General features: G+C 40.8%; 1 protein-coding gene across 3 annotated transcripts; it reads right to left on the reverse strand.

Annotated features, from left to right (window-relative positions):
- Positions 1-5,624: 5,624 nt before the first annotated feature.
- Positions 5,625-25,247, reverse strand: C4H12orf75 (chromosome 4 C12orf75 homolog). Of its 3 annotated transcripts, none has more exons than XM_040063412.1 (7): positions 25,189-25,247; positions 17,992-18,016; positions 12,397-12,432; positions 11,357-11,436; positions 10,526-10,561; positions 9,045-9,180; positions 5,625-7,698 (listed from the first exon to the last, which is right to left on the reverse strand). In XM_040063412.1, the coding sequence occupies exons 1-6, from the start codon at positions 25,229-25,231 to the stop codon at positions 9,173-9,175; spliced, it is 228 nt and encodes a 75-aa protein (XP_039919346.1). In that variant the 5' UTR covers positions 25,232-25,247; the 3' UTR covers positions 5,625-7,698; positions 9,045-9,172. The 3 variants fall into 3 exon arrangements, with proteins under 3 accessions (XP_039919346.1, XP_039919345.1, XP_039919347.1); XM_040063411.1 differs by having other exon boundaries at positions 8,777-9,180; XM_040063413.1 differs by having other exon boundaries at positions 8,777-9,180; positions 10,526-10,566.

Here is a 25,247-nt window from a genome sequence, read left to right on the forward strand (position 1 = left end):
ATATACTCTAATGTTTGAGACTTGACATAAAAGCTCCTTTAGGGGCAAAGTTATTTAAAATAATTTGATTTTTAAGTTATGTCCACAAACTATAACTTTGTCACAGTGCCAAAGTGAAAAGTAGTACTGTTAGCATTCTCATTGCTAAATATTTTGTAAAATGTCATAACCCCTCATTTTAACACCAGCACTTGAGTCTATCTATTAAAATGAAACCATAAAATGAAAAATAAATGACCACAAGCTTTGAGGTGATTGGTTAAATAATTTGGGAAATTTGGGGATTGGTATACATTTGGGAATCGGGATAGGAGACATAGAGCAACTTTTTTCAAAATTTGAAATAAGCGTTTTGAAAAAAGGTAAATTTTTAGCTGCTAAAATTACATGTATAGATATTATGAAAACAAAACTTCTGATATTGCCTGCTTTTAAAGAACGGGGAATTGAATGTTACAGAAATGAGAATGCTAAATATGTATCAAAGTTCATTACAAAAGATCAAAGGATTCCTTACATCTTTAGTTTTGTTGGTTGGTGTGGTGGGTTTTCTTAGTTTTGTTTGGGGTTTTTTGTTTGTTGTTGTTGTGGGGGTTTTTTGGTTTTTTTGGTGGGGGGGTTGTTTGTTTGTTTGTTTTTGTGGGTTTTTTGTTTTATTTTGTTTGGTTTTGGGTTTGGTGGTTTTTTTTTTTTAATCCTAAATCCCCTGCTTTGGGATTCTTTCTCATCAGAACACCTTTTCTGTAAAGTACTGGCAAAGGATCCAAGCTTCAGGGAGCCGTCATTGCCATCCAGGTCATTAAGGCTCTCTCCCGTTTGAAAGAAAAGGATCACATTTGAAGAAAATTATTATGAGCAATAGTGAGAAATTTGCTGTCCCTGATCGAAGTTGTTTCTCGAGGCCAGGCATGGTTTGCTGACCTACTTTGGTCAAGGATTTATTCAGCCTGCAGGCTGGGATGAGACTCCGAGACTGCTGGGAGAGCCCGGCAATGTGCGAATGATGACGGGATGATGATTAATTCGATTGTCATCAGCACAGCTCTGAACATGAGGCTTGTTCAGGAGGCACATAAAAGGAAACTCAGCGCAGTTTCTTGGGTTCTGCTGCTAAGAGAGCAAGGGATGCAGAAAAACAAACCTCAGCGCTGTGTAAGGCTTTGGCCAGCCAAAATCCAGCTCAGCCTCTCCAGCACAGCAGCGTCTGTGCTGGCTGGGGGTGACATGGTGCAGCCAACCTGGGGATGATCACCAGCATGTGGTTGCTCCCTCCGTGGCTGTGAAGCTGCCATACCTCACTGAGAGCAACAAAAAGACAGTGGGATCAACAGATCACATGCCATGGATGTGTCCCTCTGCCTCACCAGTGAACCAGCTCTTTCTCCAGGCCACGCTGACTATTTACAGGCAGCATGGAGGTGCACCACAGAGCCACGTCACAAAACCAGCAGGCTGCAGGGTGCGGGGTTCCAGATTGTGAAGGGCTACGCTCTGCATACATCAGCCAGACCCCATGATCTAGGCAAGAAAACTTAAGGATCAGCCACTGTGAGGAATTTATTTTTAGGGTAAAAACTCTACCAGGAGTAATTTCCCTTATTATCTACAGGGGCATGCAGGTGAAATTGTCAGGATTGCAATGACGGAACACTGGATACTGCTAGCATTTGCAATGTTTAATATGGGGTTTGTGATACTGATTCTTTATGTTTCTCCTTTTGTCATCATTTCAAGCCACTCCAAAGAGACTCTGAAAGGCCAAGTCATCTATCCAATTAATTTACCAGTAATGCTTACTCTTTTTTCTGCACCTCACTGCACAAACTAAATGTGATGGAGACACCTTCCCACTGTTTTGTCCCTTCCAACCTTGTAACATAAAATTTGAAGGATCTTGCTGCTGTTGGCTGGGTTAAGAGTTCATTTTCTTCAGAGTATATCAGATGTGGATGTGTTTTCGTGGATTTTTGCTGGAGAAAGTGTTAGTAATTCAGGGATATTTTTATTATTGCTGAGCGGGGCTTACACAGGATCAAGGCCATCTCTGCCTCTCACCGCCCACCAGCAAGTGGACTGAGGGCTCACAAGAAGCTGGGTGGGGACACAGGCAGGACAGCTGCCCCCCATCGACCCAAGAGACATTCCATACCTGCATGTAAAGCTCAGCACATAAAGCTGGGGGAAGAAGAACAAAGGGGAGGACTTTCAGAGTGATGATATATGTCTTCCCAAGTCAATGTTACACATGCCAGAGCCTTGCTTTCCTGGGGATTGCTGAACACCTGCCTGCCCATGGGAAGTGGTGAATTAATTCCTTATTTGCTTTGGTTGTGCGTGAAGCTTTTGCTTTATCTCAATCCACAAGTTATCTCACTTTTCCAGTTTTCTCTCCCATCCCTCAGGGAGGAGTGAGAGTGGCTGCATGGGCCTTAGTTGCTGGTTGGGGCTAAGATGAGGTTTCAATATCCTCATGGATAATCAAGACTCCTCAAACTGTGCCAGTACAAATCTCAAGATGACACAGTTTTACATGCAGTAAATGCTCCTCCTGGAGAATGATCAGGCAAAATTGTCTCTGTTTCAACTACAGGTGAGAAAGACAGCTGAGTAGTGAAGTGTTCAGGATAAAATCTCCAGCAATACCTACTTGGAATGCTCAGCTGAGCACAGGCGTGAGCCTAGCCCTTTGGGAAAACATAGTCTGTGGCAGAGGTTTTTTATGCCAGAAGTTGAACTCTAGATAGAAATGAGAAATAGTGCAAGAAGTGCTGCAAATTATAAAGAATTATATATACTCTTGCAGCAAACACGAAAGAAATACTTTTGCGGCAGATTATTTCAACCAATAAGAAAAAAAAAAGTGTGTTTTAATGAAAATACTTGAAAGAAGAAAGCATGAAATCTATTCTAATCTACTCCAATTTGTTAAAGATTTGGATTAATTTCAAGTGTATGAACATATCTGTTCCTACTACCAGTTATCTTTTTTCTTGTACCTCTGAATGAGAATTGTCTGTGATTGGTTGCAGGCAAGGAGCGGTAGACTATTTACTCACTAGCTCCAATCATTTGGAATTTGGCTTCCTCTTGAAATTCAAGGAAAAAAAATATAATGCTGCTCCTGAGAAAATATTATCATAAATCAAAACTTATTCTTCAAGTAGTGATTTTCAGGGTTCTTTTCACCGGAAATCTTGGGTTTCTCAAGAAGCAATGATGTCTTAAACAAAGGCTCTTTAGGAGTGCTGTGTAAATTCTCCAACTATTATTCATCCTATTAAAATAATTTGGAATTTATAAATCCTGTGTCTCTCCTGGCTGACAGTTTCCTTATTAGAAATTCATTCCCTGCCAAAAATGTTTTGTTTCTATCTGATGATCTGAAGCAGCTCCTTGTAAAACCAAAAGAATTTATTTATTTATTTATGTATTAACGTAACTCACAATTTGGAAGAGGAAAACGAAGCAGGCTGATTTCATGTGAGACTTCAAATATGAAATACATTGTTTTAATAACCCAATACTTGGAGTTTGATGAAGTTGATATTATTTATACATTATGATCTGATTAAATCTTTTAATTTTAGAGAAAGTCTGTTGGTTGATTTCTCATAAGCATGTACGGCTCCTACAAACTAACCATGTAGTAGGAGTCCTTCCAAGGCTTCCTCACAGCAATATCCTTTGGGGAAAGCAAACCTAGCTGTAGGTGAGGTAAATATTCACAGCTCTAGGTTACAGTCAGACCCCAGTAATACATAACCATAAACATGATATTAGATATAAGCTTGAAGGTGTGTGTTACCTCCGTGATTTTGTTTATTTATGTGTGTGGTTTTATGTTTGCATACTGCCAAGTAAAGTTTGATAGTGACACAGTGCAGACTCTCCAAAGTTCGAACACATCCCTAATTGCAATGAAGTCTTGCATTTTCCAGCAGTCTGGTACCCCCCCCAAAATTGTTATCAAATATAACTTGCTTCTAATTAACCGTCATTCTGAATCACAACCTCAGCTTTTATGGAGATGAAGCCATCCTGCAGACAACACTGAGATTCAGCCAACACATAAAAGTGGGCAACAAAGGGGAAGTGAAGAATTTAGTATTTCACATTACTGTCATCTCCTGTAACATAGGAATCAAAGACCAGAAATAAAATTCTGTGAGTAGACAGATAATTCTGGAGTATCAATAAGGTACTGTGACCCAAACTAATCACTTGTACAGTGATTCATTGGTTATATTAGAGTGATTCATTAGTTATATCAGAAATCAAAAGTACATGGCATAACTAAACCAAAGCTTAGGTTCTGTCCCCACACTGTTTTTCAGATTAAACTCTGGCTTCCTTTTTGCGTGTTCTGTAATCTACTCTTATACTACTCCCATTAATTGTTTTTACATCTTAGGTATTTTCTCAGTCTGCATAGAGAGACATAAACTAAGGGAACACCAACAGAAATCTGGAAAGAGACAACAGGATATTTATATATCCTGGTAACATCCAAAAGGACCTTTAGGGTGCATGGGCTCATTACACTGGACATTAAGCAAATAAAAATGAGCCAAGTTATTTCCGTAAAGGTTTGCAGTCTCAGACATCTGAGGGTTGGAATGACCTGATAAGCCAACTCCCATTTCTCTTCAGTCTTAAAACAATTTGGCAGCCGTCTACTTGTTGTTCTATATTCTAGAGATCAGAATCACAGAGAAAAGCAGTGGATATTTAATTAAGGTATTTCCTTTTTTACGTAACTTTCTGTTCCTAACCTCTTTCTACATCTGTCTTCACTGCATAATAATCCTCATTCTTCTATGTGTTTTCTCCTTTCTGGCACACAAAGCCCCCTTTTATCCAGGCTTCATCCTGTGGTATCTTTCTAATTCTTTTCTCAGTACAGTTATGCTAATGAGAGTTTCGCTGCACTCCACAAAATGATCTGGTTCATGAGCTGAGTCCTATCTTCAGCTATAAGTATTTTAATAGCGACCAGTTCGCAGAAGAGCCCACAAATGCTGTCTGGGAAATGCTTCTATGTTTGAAAACCCTGGAGTTACAACAAAAATTGTCAGATCAGGTAAAATGAAATAGCTCCTATCATAATAAACCTAAGTTCTGTGCTTGATTGTCTTTAAAACAAGGGTTGAATCATTTAGCTCAGCCTCAAAAGATTTCCTGCAATACTGGAACGCCATTGCTCTATGGAAAGTTTGCAGAGTTGTTATTTTCTTTGTCTTGTTCTAAATACGTTGCAAAACAAAAATACTCCTCAAATTCCCCTCCTTCAGCCTTTCTCCACAAAGCTAATTCACCTGAAGTGTTTAAATTGCTGTCAATAGGAAGCAATGATGATGTACTGCAAAACACCCAGGGACTATAACCAGGTAAGAGCTTCTTTTAGTGGGCACACACAACCGAGAAACTGTAGTAGCAGCCTGTAATAATTGTCACTTCTGATCACCATGGGAACCAAACAGAGGTCTACTTTGCAGAAAACAGATCAGCAGTGACTCACCGACTGCTTGGGAAGCATGATTATTGAGAATTGCTAGACTTGTGTGGGTGACAGGGAATAGTGATGCCATCCCAACCATAGTCCCATACAGCAGAGTATCCTCTGCCAGACATGCAGGATGAAAACAAGTTAATTAGTACTTGGTGTTCATTAGAGACAAATTTCACCTTTATGATTTTCTGCAGCTCCAGCCTTGTGTGGACTCTGCTAGGAAAGGATTTGGTTTCTAGTGAATGAAGTTCTAACTGAGCTTACAATGGTTTTTACCCGGTCTTCTACAACTCACTTAAGTGACAAGATTTAACCCTTGAACAACACAGAGGTTTAGAGTTGTCACATCACCTGAACTACACTAGGATGTGTATGGCATATAGAAGACAGGGGGTATTTCTGTCTGGGCTACCCAGAAACTGAGAAGTTGGGCCCTTACAACAAATCTTCAGGTCCTGCATTAAGAAGAAATCAAAATAAACACACTGTCTCATTAGCATAATTCAAATGAGAAGCTGTCTTTGAGGTTAAAGAGTTTGTATGAGACCAAAATTTGCAATACAAGATATTTTGAGTGTTTTTAAGCTGGTCACAAATTGTAGTTTCAATCTTATGCTTTCCTACTCCAGAATTTGTCAAGATTTGTGAATTCAAGCATAATATTTCTGGGCTGCCTAAGAATCTCAGATCAGAGAATTTGAGATTATAAATCCCAAATCCACTCTTTGCTGAATTATTTTCACTGGCTCCTCAGCTCTGGCTGGAGAAACAGTAACCACTGCAAGGAAAATGGTATTACAGCCCCAACATTTAAATGTTTATTTTTCACAAATGGAAATTCAAGATGTTTCTACAAAACCAAAGTATATTCCTTAATAATAACTCTGTCATTCAATGGCTCCTTGTGTTCTGTTCTCAGTTCTCCCGTTGAACCATCATTTGAGTGCCTAAATATCCTCCAAGGATGCCGTCACATGCACAGCTGGCAGCTGGCATATAGAGTTTCTTTTCTGTTTCTCCTCCTAACAGAAATATCCATAGATTGTAAGTTTTGAAAGAGCAGATACACTCATTTCTCCATGAAATGACATGTGCTTTTATTAACAAAGGCTGCTCATCACAGAGGAATTTTCATGAGCAGAAAATCAGTTCCCTAAGTGGAATTTGGCCAGGACAGAATGCAGTGCCCTGTCACACAGTTTCTAGGTTCATGGATCCTTGGGAAAACAAAAGACAGGAGTCTGCAAATTGAGGATGAGGGCATGGCCCTAACTTTTTAGTTTGATGGGTACAGGCCCGCATAGCATAGATGAATGTATGTCTGTTTTAGAGCTTCCAGTCTGTGATGCTGCACATTTGTCAGTTGGGCAGTAAACTTTTGAGATCAAACAATGCAGAGGAACAAAAATATTAAGAAACTACTGTACCTCCCACACATTCGGAGGATGAAACATTAAAAGATCAATTCTGCAAAGTGCTCCAAGCCTCTCTGTAGCTCTGCACAGGAAAAACAAGCAATGATGTAAACCAAGGAAAGCACCCTTTGCAACCGTCCCACCGCCAGCTGCGAGGAGCTGTTCATCAGCAATCACCTCCTTGCTCCCTCCGCCCACACACGGGGCTTCAGATGTCAATGGCAGAACAAGTGATGGTCAAGTTTAGCCCTGTCCACCTCTTTGGTGATTCCTCCCAGCAACTGAAGGAGAGAGGTGGGTAAACAACCGGGTTGATTACTGGCGTCTGCTGTTGGCTTTTCGAGCACAAGCTGAACGCTGATGTATCCTAGGACGACTGGCGCTTTTTCTGCTTTGGGAAAGACAATTGTGATCAGGTCAGGCATGGGCCTAATTGCTTTGTACTAAATAAACTTGTGCTATGCAAACCATTTCGGCCATTTGTGGAACATGTGAAGTGGAAACTATACCCTCATGCTATGGTCAGCAGGCAGGAGAAAAGCCTGCATGATTATCACCCAGTGCTACTTGAGTCCTCACCAGCCTGGCTTGCAAGAACAAGACTCTGCAGATATAATCTACAGACTTTCATTCATACTGAGAGATATTTTAACACCACATCTTAATCTTCAAGCTTATTTCATCTTGGTTTGAGGTCGACGGTCAAGAATGAGATGCATGTATGTCTTCAGGAGCTGGAAGCCTGAAATCGTTGATAACCCAAGTAGCAGATTTCTAGAGAATAGCAATAAATAACGTCACAAGTTATTAAAAGGGGACAAGCAAAGAATACTTTTAAATACCTTTTTTTGCAAGCCTCACATCAAACTAACACTATTTAAAAGTGAAAGCTGCAAGTTACTGGAAATCATAGTCAATAGTAGTTCCTTGGTAGTAATAGGTATCAGTGGAAAGGGCAGGAATGTCGTGGCTTGCGGCAGCTTATTTCTTCATGTCCAAATTTTCTGCTTTGGTTTTTTTTTTTCTTTTAATTTTAAAAATGGTCATTAATGTACAGCAATATATTAACATGGTGACATGGTGCAGATTGGGGTGTTTTTTGTTGATTATTTGATTATTTAACGTGTATGGCATTTCAAGTCCCATTAAAAAGAGTTTGACTAAAGAATTATGCAAAAGGCTTTAATAATTTAAACTCATTCAGCCAGCTGTAAGTGTACAATCTGTTTTATGTTCTAGGTGAAACTTACAATTGTTATTAACTTAATGTATTTAAAACCTCAACAGTTTGTTAAAGTAGTAATTAACACTAATTCTGTTTCAATTTGCCATACTGGAGATGCTTACAGATGAGACAGGGATACAAAACTCTAATAGTTATCCAAAATCCTCCACAGGTCAGGAGGATGCAGCACTGGAGTTTAGTTCCACCATCTCCGAAAATAACTATCACTTCATCCTTATGCAAGGACATGTTATTACTACATGGAATGGAACACACGATAGTGTATTTTGTTAGTATTGTTTTACATATAATGCTTTATAAAAGAGATATAGCTAAAGAAAAATATAAACAGACATGTAAATAATACAGTGAAGTATATTGTTCTTATTTGAATCAAATTCCTTGAGCAATATCTTTTTACAAGGTGAAAATGAAACACTAATATTTGTCTCATGGTATAAAAGGGACAGTAATAATTATAAAGAACCTTACAGTCCTATGCTTGTTTCATCCTATTCTTAGGATTTCACAGCAAAAATATTAAAATTCGCAATATTCCCAAAAAGATGCAAACTTGTCAAATATATTACTCTGAAGTAAAATAACAATTAATTTACAGGAACCTACCATAGAAACTATTGAGTGGACAGTAGTGATGATTTTCTATATAAAAGCTATCAAAAATTGTTGGAGAAAATATATGAAGCGTAGCTGATAGCTGATGGAATCTGCAATATGGCCACAAGGAAATAAGTTGCAGATCATCAAAGTTAGCTCTTGTGCAGAAAAATCCACCATGAGTTCACTAGTTTCATCTTTCACTGGAGAACAGCAGGAGGTTTCCATAATATGACTGTCATAGGAAACTGATTCAATGCTGTACTTTAAGCTTTACCCGTAGTTGGAACTTGCAACAGTTTGGATTTTTTTGGTGCTCTGATCTCTCTTGCCCTCCGGAAGGCTGTGTAAATATCAAAATCTTCAGCACAAAGACAGCTCTCTCCAAAGCACTGGCAACTGGTCTTAGTAGACTGTTAAAAAAAAATATAAAATAAAAAAAAGGGAACAGATTTAGTAGCAGGAACATTTTGTATGTAAACCAGAGAACTAGGTCATCACTAGAAGCTGAGAGATTTGTAGTCCATGAACTTCACACACACACATAAATTTGTGGAGCTCAGAGGACCCTTTGTGGGTTTGAAGCTGCTCATCTGTGGAAGACTTGAGTCAGCAGCTAAGCTGTGATCTTGCATGAATGAAGGCAAAGCGCGCCTTTTAAATAGCGAAAAAATGCCAAGTGATTGATTCTATCCAGCCTCAGGCGTTCAACTAAAGCACCTAGACAAGGACATAAGTAACTCAGACTCTTCATAAAGCACAGATGGAAAGCTGCAACCCCAAGACAGTGCTTGAGCCTTGGCCTGGTCAAGGGTGATGGTGTTCCTAGCTCACATCTCAGCCAGGTTACTGAAACTAGCTGTGAAGAACCACCTGAAGTCCTCCCTGCTTAAGACTGCTCCTAGAAAAGTTCTGGAGCTTTGACCACTCATATAATAAAGACATTTATTATATGTGTTCTGCTCTACAAAGCCAGCACTGGGACCAGTCAAAACTGTTTCTGGCTTTTCACTTAAATTAGGAAAGGGCTCTGCTTCTTATGGAAATTGTTGGCAGCTTAATAATTTTCAGTTCCCCGCAGGTTAAACATCAAAACAGTTCCCTATCAAAATTTGTCAATGTTTATTTAGTTCAAGTACTGAATAGAAACTTCGTTTGTTTTTATTTTTTCTACAGACACGAACTTATAAAGGAATTATTTTTTAACTTAGTTAGTCAAAACTCTTCACTCAGGAATAAAACCTATAAATCTTCAATGTCCTATTTTAGCTTGTGGAAAATGAAGCCCCCACAGATACTCCCATAGCAAGGGGAAAGCTCCAATACATTACTTGGTGGGTGACACACCATGGTCCTCAAGGTCCTTCCAAAAGAAGAGTTTTCTAACTGCAAAATCCTCACTCCTGGAAAAATCTTTGTCTCTGCAGAAGCTGACCTAAGCACTGCTGATGTACCTCATCTCTCATGGGAGGTCTGAGTACCATTAAGGACATTTGATTTTTATTTGCTCCCAAATGAAGTAATACAGAGTTTCCTTGCTTCTCAATTCTCACCAAGAAGACGACTTTACTACTGTCTAATTTATATCTGTACCCACTGAGAACTGGTGCCTGGTCCAGCCTTTAGAAGTCATGATGTAGCTGGAGATGCAACTTGGTGGGTCTCAGACCACCTTAGACCATCACAGAGAGCATTGCTACCTTGTTCTGTTCAACAAATACATGCCAAGTACATAACGTTATTCAAAATATACTGTACCTCGGGCTGTTTGCATCTTGATGTCCTTATTTCCTTCTAATCTTAATTAGAAAACAAAAGACAAAAGTGGTTAAAATCTTTTTAAAAACCCCACAAAACAAAAAAACAAACATGCAACTAAGTTGGTACTGTTCTAAAACCAGCTACTCTTTTTTTGGTTAATAGTGTTACTGTTTTGCATTTTCTTGTTTTGCAGCAAAATTTGGAAGCACCAGCCAGTGACTAAACTCTGTGCTGTACGTACGTGACAGCAGCAATTTTTATGTTAAATCAAAAGAATATTACATTATTTCATAATTACATGTTTATGACTTGTCAATTAAATAGCTACAAATCTAATACTTTTTCCCACTGCTCAAAAATATAACATGGAAAAGAAACAGTTTCTGCTGGGTTTCATTTAAGAACAGAAATAAACCTGAAAGCAAGCTCTTGCTAACTGTTATTACTGGAATTCACCACAATGCAAGTAAATACCTTCAAAACTAAAAATAGCGCTGGGGCTCTGCAAGTGCATCTTTCACAGCCTCTTAGTCCTAACAGGGGTTTGTTTTCTTTTGATTCACAGAGCACTCAGAGTGTGGAGGAGCTGTCCAGAAGACCATGTACCTACACTGTCAGCATCTGCTCTAGGATCCTTCTGCAAAAGCGTGTCAAATTTTAAATAAATGCGAACAATCCCTTTGACAAGTATAAATAGCCCTACAGCCTTAAGAGGCTTCAAGGCTAGCCATTCTGTCAGAAATAATTGATTTTTAAAGGACATACATCCTACTTAGATAAAATGAGCCCCAGAAAGCAGGAGAAACGCAATCCACAGCGTGCCAGTACCTTTGGGTGCAGCTTTTGTCTGGCTGGGAGCCATGGCAGCCGCGTCCGACGGCAGGCCCACGTACACCCCACCATAGTTCCTGGTGGAGAAACAATTACAGGCATGTCAGAGCTCAGTTGGGGTATTTCTCACCATGAAAGGAGCTATTTTTTTCACTCAAGTTCCTGTTATTTATCACGAGATCCCCACATTGTGACAATAAACTCCACCTGCCCAACTTCTTCTGGGTATATCCAGCTGAGGACAGAGCTGATCTGACACTGACATTTGACACTGGGACCACCAAAGCACCACACTTCAAACAACATGCACCAATTAAATAGCACTTAGACCTCATTAATAAATGCAACCTGCCTTCCCCCTGCTTGGGGTCACACTTTGGAGAAAACTGTTAGTAGGAGGGAACACAAATGTCTTAGGTGCTTTCATAGCCCAATCCTCTCCCCTTCATGGAGGGGATTGCAGAGGATACTTTCTGGCTCCAAAGAGCCCATATGAAAAGCAGGGATAGATAGAAGGGAGGTAAAAACTGGGTCCTTAAAGCTTCTATTGCTCCTGGAGTTACTTGCAGATGCTCCCTTTACACTGCTCTGCCCCGTTAGGTACTGGGTTAATCACACCTCCTCCAGCTCCTGGGGTTCTGAGCCAATTTCTAATTTGCTTGATGATAGACTCATACTTCCTTCAACTTCCAGCCCAGCGGAGATCTCCTACAAGTGCTAATGGCACCTTCTGTGTCGGTGTTTGTGTGAAGTCAGAGGCCACCAGCCCTTACCGAGCGCACCACCTACAGCTGCGAGATAATGTGCTTTCTTTGCCACAAAGTTCCCACCCCCCCAGCTCAATAACAGACTGGGTGGACTCATCAATACTCAGCTCTGTGTGAGATTTCCTCCTCTCTTAGTTTCTCCTCTGCTTTGTTGGTGTTGGTGGGAGTTAGGAGGAGGGAGGGAAGGAAGGATGCGTAACTCACAGAGGTGGCAGAACTCACTGCAGCCAATTGCAAATAAAGCTAGCTCTGGTTGAGCAGAGCACCTACCTCCTTTTGTCATCATCTGATATGGATTCTTCTGCTCTGCAACATCAAAAGATATAAAGCATGTTAGCAGATTGTTTCTTTCAGGTGCTCCATGACCATCTGGGTAAATTCAGAAGCAAGGGAAGAACTATTTCTGACCCCAGTTTAATTCAGGACATCCACCATCCAACAAAGTACTCACACAGGTATTAAAAAAAAGAGACATTTTTCCACTATAATGTACAGAAGAAATAAAGGGTTGAGAAAAGACGGAGCTTACTTTTTATGACCCCCACCAGTAAGATCTGAAAGTAGATTTGGGAGCAGAAACAGGTAAATTAACATTCTCCCTGAGTGAGTCCCCACACTACTCCCCACATAAAAGGAACATTAAGGCTCTGCATGTAACAGGAACAAGCCCAGACTGCTACTCCCCCAAAAGAGGAAAGAAAGGGACTGGGTATCTGTGCTGGCATGTGAGTGAGGATGAAGAGAGAGAAACTTTCACAGCCACTATTACAGAAGCCAGAAGCGGTTACAGGGCCTCTCAATAAAATGAGGCACTGCAATTCCTGAATTCCATTGTTTGCAAAGCAAATGCAGTTATTAATCCCATATAAATGGGCAATTACTTCTCCTTTAATTTTAGGGTAAAATGCCAGGTCAATCTGTACATCAATAGAGAATCACTGAGGTTTGATTCCTCTCTTATATACTGTGCAGCTGAACTGGAGCAGTGAGTAAAATAACCAGCACTCATGTGAAGGCAAATGTAATACAAAAAATATAAGGAATTCATTCTTACTCCTTCAGTGTGCAATGCCCGTTCTGCAGTCTCAGTCTGTGTCCTGACATCAGTCTTCAGACAAATCACTCACCCACCTCTGATTAAATATTTGGATTTTGAGCTCTATTTCCGTGGCTGGATATGGATGGGGCAGCAGCTGCCCTTTAGCTCGCTCTCCAATCAATTTATTTATTCTAGAAGGTTGATGTGCCTGCTGTTTAATCTTTGGGGCTCTATGCCCTTACAGGGCCCTGAAGTCAATGGGATTTTCGCCTGAAGAGGAGGGGGCTCATAGCAAGATGTAATCTTCAGTGCAAGAAAATGCCCTTAAACCTCCTGGGAGGGGAGCAAATGCCTTAAAAATACTGCTAAAACCTGGAGATTTTCTGACATCTACCTTCTTTCTAAGGGGCAGAACATTACCAACTATCCTTTCTGCATCACCAGAGTGAATAAGGGTACACAGGTCCTTTTAATAGTAGAGGCTTGGAGTAAATCTTATTATTCTGCAGTTTTGCTAAATTATATTTATGCAGGGCATGGCACTCCTCGTTGGCTGTCTTTGTCTATGTCTTACCCCTCAAGACTGATCAATAAACTCCTCATTCCCTGGCCCTCCTGCCATCCCTTCCTGGAGGAACTAGAGCCATTTCAGAAGGCATTTCCCATCTCCTGTGGCCCCACGTATTCACCTAAGTCATCTTATAGTCCTCACACACACAGGAGAATGCAGAGATATTTTTTCTTGAGGACCGTGAAGCTGCTCTGTCCTTGTGTGGGCCAGTTTCTCCTGAAGAAAATGGAAAGCCTGTTTATATCAGTGGGTAGAAATGAGGATGTATTTTTAGGGGGGAAAAAAACCACCTACTTTAAGAAAGGGACTTTGGGTCCCGAAAATCACAAACAGTCATTTCTGTTGAACCAACTGAATGTGTCTCAGGATTGATTTTCTCATACAATTGGGAACATTTTCTATAATCCAGATGAACCACTGTCCAGAGAAAAGGGTCCTTTAAAAGCACCGACAACTTCATGCACAGCTTGAAGCCTCTGAAATGGAGTTGTAAGAATAATAATCAATATTGTCCAACAGGAAATTAATGTCAATGTTTTTTTTTAAAAAAGAAAAATATTCTAGTAAGAAACAGGGCCATTTTCTTCTGTTCCAGAAATGTTTTGTAATATGGCATCACAGACCATTACTGTAATTCTCTCACCAAAACAAATTATCCAGGTCTATGATTAGGCAAACAAGAGGGGTTTTAAACATTTTGCTTTCTTCCTTTCCTCTTACTAGCTATAAATCAAAGTAGTAATTTTGCAATACCTTTTTTTTTTCAAATGTGTGACAGGAAAAATAATCTGGGATTGTACAGACAACAGCTCTTGGGCTGGACAATGATTGGGGGCAAGCTGTTGTAGCCCTGCCAGAGAAGAGGGAGTAAACAGAGACAGGAGAAACATGGGAGTGTGAGAGGGGAAAAAAGAAAAATTTGGGTGATGGCACTAAAGGAATTGGCCATTTTACACACCTTTCTGGGGCTCAGGAAGGAACGTTGCCCCAGTTTATTTACTACACATATTCACACACCTCTTGCCTTCACACACACGGCTCAAGACCCCCTTTTGAAAGGTGCCCACTAATTTTGCATGTTTAGTGTCTGCTGAGCCCCTGAGGCAGGTGTTGCTTCTGTGGCCAGGCTGGGTGAGCACAGGTGGCTCCGGGAGCAAAGCTGCAACAGCAACGCTCAATCACATGGGAGCGAGAGTGGAGAGGAGCTCCTTTGGTTTTGGCAGTGCTCCCATTCCCACATCTCCTGGGCTCACAGACATGGACACAGGAGTCCAGCAGTCCTCCAGGGACAGCAAGCTAGGAGAGGCTTTCCTGCAGCAGGAACAGACAGCAAAAGGAACTTAACATTCCAAGGTACTTCGTGCTGACCGACTGCTGTGTCCCTGCCTCAGACGCTGTTGACATCTGCAGAGGAACCGGGAGCACGTTCTTCAGCAGGTAGTGTGGGCAGAGTCCTGGAGCCAATAGGCAGATTTAACAGCAAATCCACATAATGGCATTCTATTTTCAGCTGAATAAGTGTTTCTTTTGGTAAGGTTTTGTCTGTCCCAAGTGTTCCTGTCACCCAAAGTCTAAAAACACACTTTGTTCATATGTCAGCTTTTACATCCATCAGTCCTATGTCCATTTGATGATAAAAGAAGCCGCCATTTCTCACATATTTTAAATGTCAGATGACTGGCATTCACACTAATTCATTCCATCCACATTTTTCTTACGTCAGCTTTTATGGCTCTGTTTGTGCTGAGCATTAGAGAAACTCTTTCTAGCTGTGCTCAGAAGTGCCACCAGAAATGATTCATTGAACTTGGAAAAAGTGACAAGCAACTACTCCTCAGATTTTTGTTGTTTCTTGGGAACAAGGGCATTTCATTTGTATTTGATGCATTTCCTTTCAATATTTTGAAACAGGCTTGAAACGCTGTGTCCTTTCCTGCCTACTGTAACTAATCCTCCCCCACACTTAGCCATGCACTGAATACTGCAGGCATTGCATTACTTCCTAGCATATCCTTTACTTCTCCTACAGCTAAGCTGTTCCAATTAGCAGTGATGAATGTTTCTTTATTAGTGGAGCAGGAGCAGGAGCTGAAGCTGGCTGACAGATTCTGGGCTGGAGCACAGAGGGCAGACACGTTCTCAGAGCATGTGTCCTTCTCATCACCACAAAGCCCTCAGAGGAGAAGAGCCCTTTGCAGAGGAAGATCATATCATCATCTCTAGCTTATTGGAGGAGAAACTCCAGGCCCAGAGGGCAAAGCAGCTTCCCTGCAGTCACCCAGGAGGGCTCAGAGCAGGATCCAGCCCTCTCCCCTTCCATCTGGCTGCGCACTCCAGGAGACATGGTGCTTTGGCAATGAGTTACAGTCAAGAAATGAGGAACTCCGAATTAGAATAACCAGATCTGGTATCAAAAAGCATGTTAGGATTGACACACCTAAATGCTTTTCTGGATCAGAACTGATATGACCGAAATTTGACAATAAAAAAAGTAAAAGGGTTATTTAAAGAGACGCTTTAGCCGATGAAAATAAAAAGGTGGAAAAAAGCTTTTGTGGATCTATACTATTAGTTAATATAAATCTGCTTTGCTAATTTCTATTAAATGAAAATATTTTTTCTGATAGTTTACTTCCTTCATAAAAATCTTCTGTTTAGCATTAGAATGCCTGATTAGGGGTTTTGGGCTGCCATTCCTCGTTAGTAGATGTGCGTTTCTAACATCTGATGAGAAAGTTCAACCCTGCTATTACTCATACGGGTTGCTTGGCTGGCTCCACTACCCTTAATCTGAATGAGTAATAGCTCCAGGACTGACCCTTTCACTTTGTTGAAGACTGCACCAGTAATTAATTTTTTTCTAAGTTATCTCGATACCATTTTGAAACATGGCAGATGAACTCACACTAATAAGTAGGATGCTCCCATTTTAACTCCTGCAGCCTGGCTCTATAAATGCTCACAGACATATAAACACAGTTCTACACATCTCCTTACCTTTAAGCACAGGAACATGCCTACAACATTCATAATTTAACAGTGCACGTGATTTTGAAATTTAAAACTATTGATGAGCAAAGAGAAAGATGCAGTTCTAAGTCAGTCCTTCAATCATCTAAATTGAATAATAAAAAAGGCCTGACATAAATTAAACCAGTGGGTTTGTAAATACAGAGAGGGCAGTGATGATGCAGGCTGCATCAAGAAGAGGTTCCTTACAAGATTGCCTTCTGTAATTTATTTATTGTCTGGCACTGCAAGCCCAGAAAACAGACCACAGAGGCAAAACAGATCTCAAGAGTAACTGTGGCAACAGAGTTGATCAGCCAAGTGACACCTGTTGTTAGTTCTCAGCTGTGCTCTGTGATAGCAAGGACAAGCCTGTTGTTAAGCTCTTCCCTCCACTTGTTTATCTGACTCGACTGCCCTCATTTCTACATCAGGATTCCTCCATCTAATTAGAGTAGTTATTCTAAGTGAAGTAAATAAAACAGAAGAATGTTCCTATTGCATAACATAACAATCTTTCCCAGGTCCCTCAGTCACAAACTGTAGTGGCAAATACCAACAACATGAAATAGGAGAAGGCAAGACCTCGTGAGGAGTTCTTTATGGTTTTCTTTCATAGATAAGTACATTTATGGCTGAATAAAGCTGTTCCTGTACATTCCTGTATCAGCAAATAAGAATAGTTCTAAAAAAGACCTTGCACGTTTAGAGAAAAACAGGATGGGTAGGGCTGCCCTCTGCTACCCTGTGTCAAACTATAGATACTATCTTTAATGCAGAGAATACCCAGAGAAGGTGGGTACTTTGAAAAGGAAGTTAGATGGGTTAGTGGGTCTTGTGCAAAGAGGGGTAATTTGTCTCAGTGGCTTTCTAGGTGTCTCACTGGTGGAAATTTATGTGCTGGCTTCATACAATTACATGGCCTTTGGAAAAAGGCGCAGGCACAGTACAGGGAAAAGCAGTCTCAAGTAACATAACCACGTCTGCTACACAACTGTCTCAACAGAAGCTGAGAAAAGAAATTTCTGTTAGAGAAATAACAAGCAAAGAAATCTGTAGAAAAGTAAACAAGAGAAGGAGTTGTTTCGTGGAGATGAAAGCTGTCACTAAAGACAGTAAACTTCTGGTTGTGTTGATTATATGTTAGGAGCTCGATGAATCATGTATGACTAAATCTAGTATAAGGCTAGTAAGACTGAAAATATGTCCAGGGTTATATATTTAAAAGAGTAGAGTAAATACTTACACATCTTTAGTAGTCCCTGTCGCACCTAGGAAAAACAACAAAAAAACACAAAACATGTTTACCAGGTAATGGCATAATCCTCTAAACCAACCAACAGTGCAGTAATTGTTTTTCTGTCTTTCTGTCCTAAACAACACAGAAACAGCAACAAAAATTTGCTACTGCAAGAGAACACATTTCTCATGATTGTTCAGATTGTTCGCTTATCCTCAATGATTATCCGTACTATTCCTTAAATCTGTCACATCTCAGCCAGACTCTCAGTGTGTGAAAATGCTGCTGCTGTGGACCAGTGCCCAGGCGCAGTCATTTAAGATGGGAGCAACATAAGAAAAAAATAATCTTTCTGAATTTTATATGCTTCCGTTGGCTCAGTCCTCTGGTGGGTTGGTCTGCCACAAATTTGGCACAACTAACCAGGCAGTTACTCCCAAATGCCTGATTATTCTGCCATTTGATGCCGTTGTAGAGCTGGCACCACGTGTGTAGAATCCTGCCTCGTTCTTCCTGCCGATAAAAAAAGTTTTATAAAACAACTAGACAGAACTAATATAAACATTGGGACATAACCCATCCAAAGCCCCAGACACCTAACGAGATCAACAACCCCTTAATTCTATTTAACAAAATATTCTTGCTATTTAACAAAAAACCGAAAAGACAAAAGCTGCCACCTGGCTGCCCGGCATAAGTGACTGACTTTTGTTTTGGTGACTCAGAGGTTTCTTGCTGGGAGATGAACATTTCCCCAAGTACAAACTCTTTCTTGTTCCTCCCAAGTTACTAATGTTATGTTGCTCTTGCTAGTATATAACTCAGTTGAGTAACCAGTAAATTATCCCTTATATTAATTACAGAAGTTAGGGCAGACATTAGGAAAATACCATTCACTTCTCCTTTCCTCTTAGTACTTAGCTGAAAAAGGTGATCTGAGCTCACTCTGAAGAGACTGAAGTGGCCAATCCCAGAGATTTTTTGAGTTTGGAGGTAGGTTGTGGATTTTTTTCTCCCATGGTACTTAATCTTTTGGAAAACTTTTATTTCTTGTGCTGAAAAATATACATAAATAGCAAATACCTTTCATCTCCCTTTGATGTGTAAGAATATGCATGCCTTTTGCATTCTTATTTTAAACAGGAGGAAGAAATAGACCTGCAAGGCTTTCCAGCTCTGTCTACCTGAATGGATTGCTTGAATGGCAGAAAACATCACCCTCTATAGCTAATTCCTGAACATAATGTCATTCCCATTTCCTATGACCTGACTATCCCTCCTTTTCCCAGCAACAGCACAGACTACACTCGTATAAGACTGTACACATTTCTTCTGTTAGTCTTGCTTCCAGAGTCAGCAAAATCTCAGTATGGCTACACATATCAGCAGCTGGAGGGAGTATCTCTAGTCACAATAAGCTCAGGCCCTTGCTTTAAAACTTTACTCCAGTAAGCAGCTTTCTGAGACTCTTTGGCTTTGCAGGCACATCTATGAAGCACTACCTGTAAACCTCTCATTTAAATGACTTGTGTCCAGGTGGAAGGTTGGCATTGCTGTGCAAGCTCAGTCTCTGCTGATATAGGGAGACCTTTTCCGCTACCAAGGCTACTTCATCCATAGTCAGCTCAGGAATGAGCCTCCAGGGCACCCCCTTATACACTTAGGCGGAGCTCAGGCATCAGCAACACTTCAGACAACATGTGTTTTGAAAAGTCTAGCTGGAGCTAGGAGGATTTTTAATTTTTTCCAGAAGAAACTATTCCTTTGTTGTGCCTGTTCTGCATGAGGGCCACGACTTTCTTATTTTTAGTCTAAACTCTCTGCAATCAAAATCATTTTCTCTAAAAAGGTTCATGGCCCGTTTTGAGGCCTCTGCCAAGACATTTCTGAGTCTAAGCACCTTGGATGCCCGTCTGAAAAATGTGCCTTCCTTGCAGGAAGTACAGCAAAAGTACAGTGTTTAATGCACAAACTGAAACCTCAAGCTGAGTGAGAAGAATTGTGTGTCTGCAGTACTGCTTGACTCCCCAGAGCTGATACTCAAGTTCCAGTCAATCACTGGGTGCACTTCAGTGCCAAATGTATGTTCAGTGCCATGCTTGTCTTCAGTGCATTACGGTACAAACACATTCTCACTCTGGAGAGGGGAGATGCCACTCAGACCCCTCAGCCTGGGCTTTGTGTAGAGCTATACAAACCTGCGTTTGGAAATATGCCACTAATGTTCTCACATGGCAGCACTTGTTTTCTTGGAATATTAGCAAGGATACCACTGCTGAAAAATCACTGCAGTGTTTTGAAATGCATTTCACACAAAAACTTTGAGAACTGAGTATGATAAAAAAAAATCACTTTTAAAAAGATCAGTTTTACTTTTATAATAAATTTAAAAATACATATAAAAAGAAATATGTTGTTTTCTACTTTTTTATAAGCACAGCAAACCAGTTTGTCCTCACTTTCATTGATGGGATTCCATTAATTTCAGTGGGGTTATTTCTTATTTTGACTAGCCAAAGTGAAACAATTGTTTGGTCCAAATTCACGCAAGCACCACTAAGGTGCCTGGTGATAAATCTGAGAGTGTTTCCAGTTAACAAAGGAGTTTGTTTCCTGCAGGAGTTCTGAGCTTGCAAGTGAACATCATTTTAGCTAGGTGCTATAAAAAATCTCTGGGTAAAAAACTTCAAAGGTTTCGTTCATTAGAGAGCCTGATCATTCCTTACACATAGATACTATTTCTCAAGGAACCAAAAAATCTCAGTTCATGTTTATTTGTAAAGTCCAATCCACTCACCCTCACCCTGTACTTCACTGACATTTTTGTCTAACTCTTGCATGTTTAGTGAGCAACACAATTTTATTGCTACTCACGTTCCTTCTGCCAGAAGTTCAGCCAAAGAATCTTGTTTACTATCGATCTACAAACACTCTACAGCTCGTTCCATAGCAGCAAGGCTTAGTGCTCTCAAAGATATGATGGTTTCCATAAATGACTTGAGAAAAGGCTCACATATATAAAGCTTGTCCATTTTTTCCCACTATAAGAGCTTGGCCTAAAAAAAGGCAGCACTTGACCCTACAAGCCTTGTCTTGATAGGCTCTTGTTCGCTTGGTATCTCAAACCTAACCTCAGCAAGAGATTGAAGAGCAGCTACAAAGCTACATCCATAAAAAATAGGTAACACTGAATTGTCCAAATGACCCCTCTGCTCACACCATCTACACAGTAGGACCATGGGCGCATTTTGGCGTTTTAGACCTGCAGAAGAAGAAAGAGTACAGCCTGTAAATAAACGTGGCCCATTCAGCCACACATTGCTCTGAGTCCCAGTGATCACAGAAGAAAAAGATTCTGTCTAGAGCTGTGATCCCTCAAAAAAACCCCACAGCATTTAAACAGTCACAAGTCAAACAGAAGCAGAATTTATCCCAAAGCATCTTCCATTAGGTGAGAGGGTGTTTGGCTCTTTCAGAGCAACAGCAGCTTCTCTTGGCAACACGGCGGGATTTCAGTAAATGCAGGCCTAATGCAAAAGATGGTTGAGAGACATTGGTAGCCACAGAAGATACTCCTCTGTGCTGAGAAATACATCATGAGTGAAGGTGAGAGGAAAAAGCTTCAGAAAAACATAGAAAGCATGAGAGACAACAACCCACGTGAATAAAATGGATACAAAAAAATGCCAGGACCTGACTTTTGAGCAGATTATGAAACATTTTCCTAATATTTTTTAATGAACAATGCCCTATGACATTTTGTCGCACATCAAATTGTTACAAAAAGCAAACAAAACCCCTCCACAAATCACACACACATACATGCAACTGTTAAGAATGAGCTTTCTACTGCAGGCTCCTTTCTGATGTGCTCCAACAGGCAGCAGTAAGGAAGTGCATTCTAACATCAATGAATTTTTTCTATTTAAACCCCATTGTAACTGAGGACAGAATATTATCAATTTGTTTCACACTGATTATTTCTTCAGCTTATCGGGTGGGAGTTCTGTACACAGATTTGACCCAAACAATAGAATGGCATGATGACTCCCTGGACATTGCACCCAACTTGAAGTTAATAAATCTGTTAAAACTTGGTGTGAGAGTTCTCCTTCATCATAACCTGACTGTATTTGAAGCTTTCCACAGACTAACAGCTTCTCTATATATTTAAATTACATTTAAATTAAGGCTAGACTGACAGCCCTTAAAGAGTACCATAATTTAAGATGCTTTCATTGCTGCTACAACAGATATGGAAAGGAGGAGGCAGTTCAAAATTTTTAGTGAAGAATCATTAGAATGAAAGGAAATGCCTTAACTCAGAAAAAAAAAAAAAAAAAAAGGGAAATTAATGTTTAAGAGCATATTTTTAAAAGACACCCCCCCCAAAAAAAAAAAAAAAAAAAAAAAAAATCATCTATTTTTAAGCCTCTAAAACTCCAGGAAATAACATGAAAGAAGGAGGCGATGTAAAATAAGAGAACAAAACATAAGGAAAACAGCAAGTTGAGAAATGAAAAATAGCTATAATCCCTAGTTAATACATAAGATAGCTAGGTAATTTAAGAAGGATGTATATACATCAGTTTACTTGGATAACTGAAGTTGCCATTTCTCAGTTGAAGAGCTTTTTGCCACTGTCTGATACTCTGCAAAGAACACTTGAATGCTGCAAGTTATATTGGTATTCTGGTGTACTGCACCACAGACTGAAATGTTATTCTAGATCACGTCTATTAGTTTAGATCTCACAGACCATCGAGCTGAAAGCTCTGATGTCATTCTGGCCATGCAACAGAAGATAATATCATTAGCTGAACTATCACCATGTATACATCTGCTTAGGAAAAATCAAATTAGGCTACAATAGCAATTTTACCAGAGTAAGAAAATGGGGATTGGCGTAGCACATCTAATGTGTTCCGTGAAGCACACTACAATATTATACTTAGTCATATGATATGACAGAGAGTGTTACAGGTTAATTATGTGTTAGGTACCTCTAGCTTTGACATTACTGATTACAGAATAGTCATAACTTTAGCATTGAAAATATAGTCATGCTGTGAATACCATAAAATTTATTTGTGTTTACACAGTCTTCACATCTTTTGGTAAAATTGTGAGTTGCATTTTCCTTAAAAGTTCGAGGATTCAGAATAAAAGTCTTCTCCTTCCCCTTTATAAAATAATTTTACTTTTATTAGACACACTTTGTAAGGAATGTTAAATGAAGTAAATAAATAGTAGACATCTGACGTCTTACTTTTATTACCAGCTGTTCGTTATTTTAAGACCATAGACTGCACAGAGTAATTCCTGACTGACAGTGGTGAAAGTGAGAAGAGAACTGGACATTTCAGAGCTGTGTTGGATTTGGAGTTCTAATAGTGCAACAGTAATAATCCCATTATATAATGATGTGTTTTATGTGGCATTGCTGGTTTTGATCTGCACTCAGCCCTTGGAGATCTGTGGAATATTTCTAAAGAGCACGCAAATGTTTACCAAAAAATGCAAGTTCAAATATTTTATGTATAACATATAAGTAAGTTTAACTATCAAAAGGGTTGGACTGTCAGTGAAAATACTTTATGTATCTACAAGCCAAAACCTGTTGAAGACAACTACCTCTAATGCAATGGGACACATTTAAACAAACTTTGAGTTCAAAATAATACTGCTGTCAGAGTTAGTCTATTTGACATTTACCCATTTGTACCCTGATACAAGTTCCACAGGAGAGTCAGATCAACATTAACTTAGAAACTACCACAAATGGACTAATAATCAACTCACCATTCTCATCTGAACTTCTCTGAAGCTTGCACGGGTGGTTTTACCCAGCAAACAGAAATGGGATGTGAACAAGCATCACCCCAGTGGCACGAAGCTAGACTGGTCATATCCAAAAAGAACTTCCAGTCACAGCAGTGTGGGAATCAACTAAAGGGAGAGAATTCATGTGCGCAAACAGAACAGCTCTAAGAAGAGCACTGAATGTTCAAGCAAATTCACAAAGTGCATCCTTTATGAATGAGAGAGGCCTTTGACAGACAGCTGTAATACCTAAAACCTAACTTACAACCATTTAACAGAAACCAAGCAAGGAAAGGCAGAATCACATTCTCCTCTGAGTTTGAAGCACAGAGACGAACAGGTAAACCAGCAACACACTCCACAATCATATACACATATGTACTAGGGAAGGGTGTACATCACTCACACTCACAGGCAGGACCAAGTCAGGACTAGCACCACCCAAGGCACCACTGAAGCTTTAGTTAAATCAAGCCCAAACAGTAAGAGATGGGATTCCAATCATTTTAAGTGGTCCAACCATTATTTTTCTGTGTATTTTCAAGAGCTGAAAGCTCACAAGTGGATCTGAAAGAGTTTATAAAGGTACTGGAACAGATGGCAATGTTTGCCAAGTGCAGCTAGGATGAAAAATGATTGAGAAATGCTCGTATTATAATTACAGAGTGAAGGTCCACTTATCAGTTTCCACGTACTTTCCTATTCTGCGGGGGCAGGAGGGAGGGAAAGCACAACAGCACCATCTTCCCAGATCTTATCTCTTTTGAAAATAGCAATGAACAAATAAGGGAGCCAGCTAGACGCACCAGCCAGCAGTACACATTAACATGCATGAAACCTCAATCGTGGAACGTGCTCCAACTTCTCCAACAAGCAAAAGGAGAAGATGCGGCACAAATTCATTTCAGAAGTGGCACTCGTGGCCTTGTAGGGAAGCGAAGAGGATGGAGCTGACACCCCCGGCGGGATCCTTACGTCCAGCTCCCGGCCTGGGCTCGCCGTGCCTTGGGCAGCTCCTGTCGGAGGTGGCGATTCCAGCGACAGCCGGGCACCAGAAAGCCGCCGGTGCCCGCGGCAGGCCACATCACCCTCTCTCCCCCGAGCGAGCGGATCAGCCTCGGGAAAGGAAGATGCTCTCGCGAAGGGCGGGCGGCGATTCGCGCGGCTCGGACGGGCATCCCCGAGCCGGGGGCTGTGTCCGCGCCAGGTGCGGGTGCGTGCCCGCCGCCGCCCCCCGCCCCGCCGTCCCCGCAGGGCTGCCCAGCCCGGTGGGGACGCTCGCCCAGCCCGGTGGGGATGCTGGCCCAGCCCGGTGGGGACGCTCGCCCAGCCCGGTGGGGATGCTGGCCCGGCCCAGCCCGGCCCGGCCCGCCGCCCTACCTCGCCCGCCCGCGCCGCCGGCCGTGGAGTTGCCGCAGCCCATGGGCGCTGCCCTGGCC

This window comes from Hirundo rustica, chromosome 4 (genome assembly GCF_015227805.2).
Source record: "Hirundo rustica isolate bHirRus1 chromosome 4, bHirRus1.pri.v3, whole genome shotgun sequence".
Taxonomy (NCBI): Eukaryota; Metazoa; Chordata; class Aves; order Passeriformes; family Hirundinidae; genus Hirundo; species Hirundo rustica.

What these genes read in the sequence shown, in the direction of transcription:
- C4H12orf75 (XM_040063412.1), bottom strand. Translation starts at nt 25,231, where the DNA reads ATGGGCTGCGGCAACTCCACGGCCGGCGGCGCGGGCGGGCGAG. An exon ending in ACAGGGACTACTAAAGATGT is followed by an intron (nt 12,433 to 17,991) that starts GTAAGTATTTAC and finishes TTGATGTTGCAG; the next exon opens with AGCAGAAGAATCCATATCAG. An exon ending in GACAAAAGCTGCACCCAAAG is followed by an intron (nt 10,562 to 11,356) that starts GTACTGGCACGC and finishes AATTAAGATTAG; the next exon opens with AAGGAAATAAGGACATCAAG.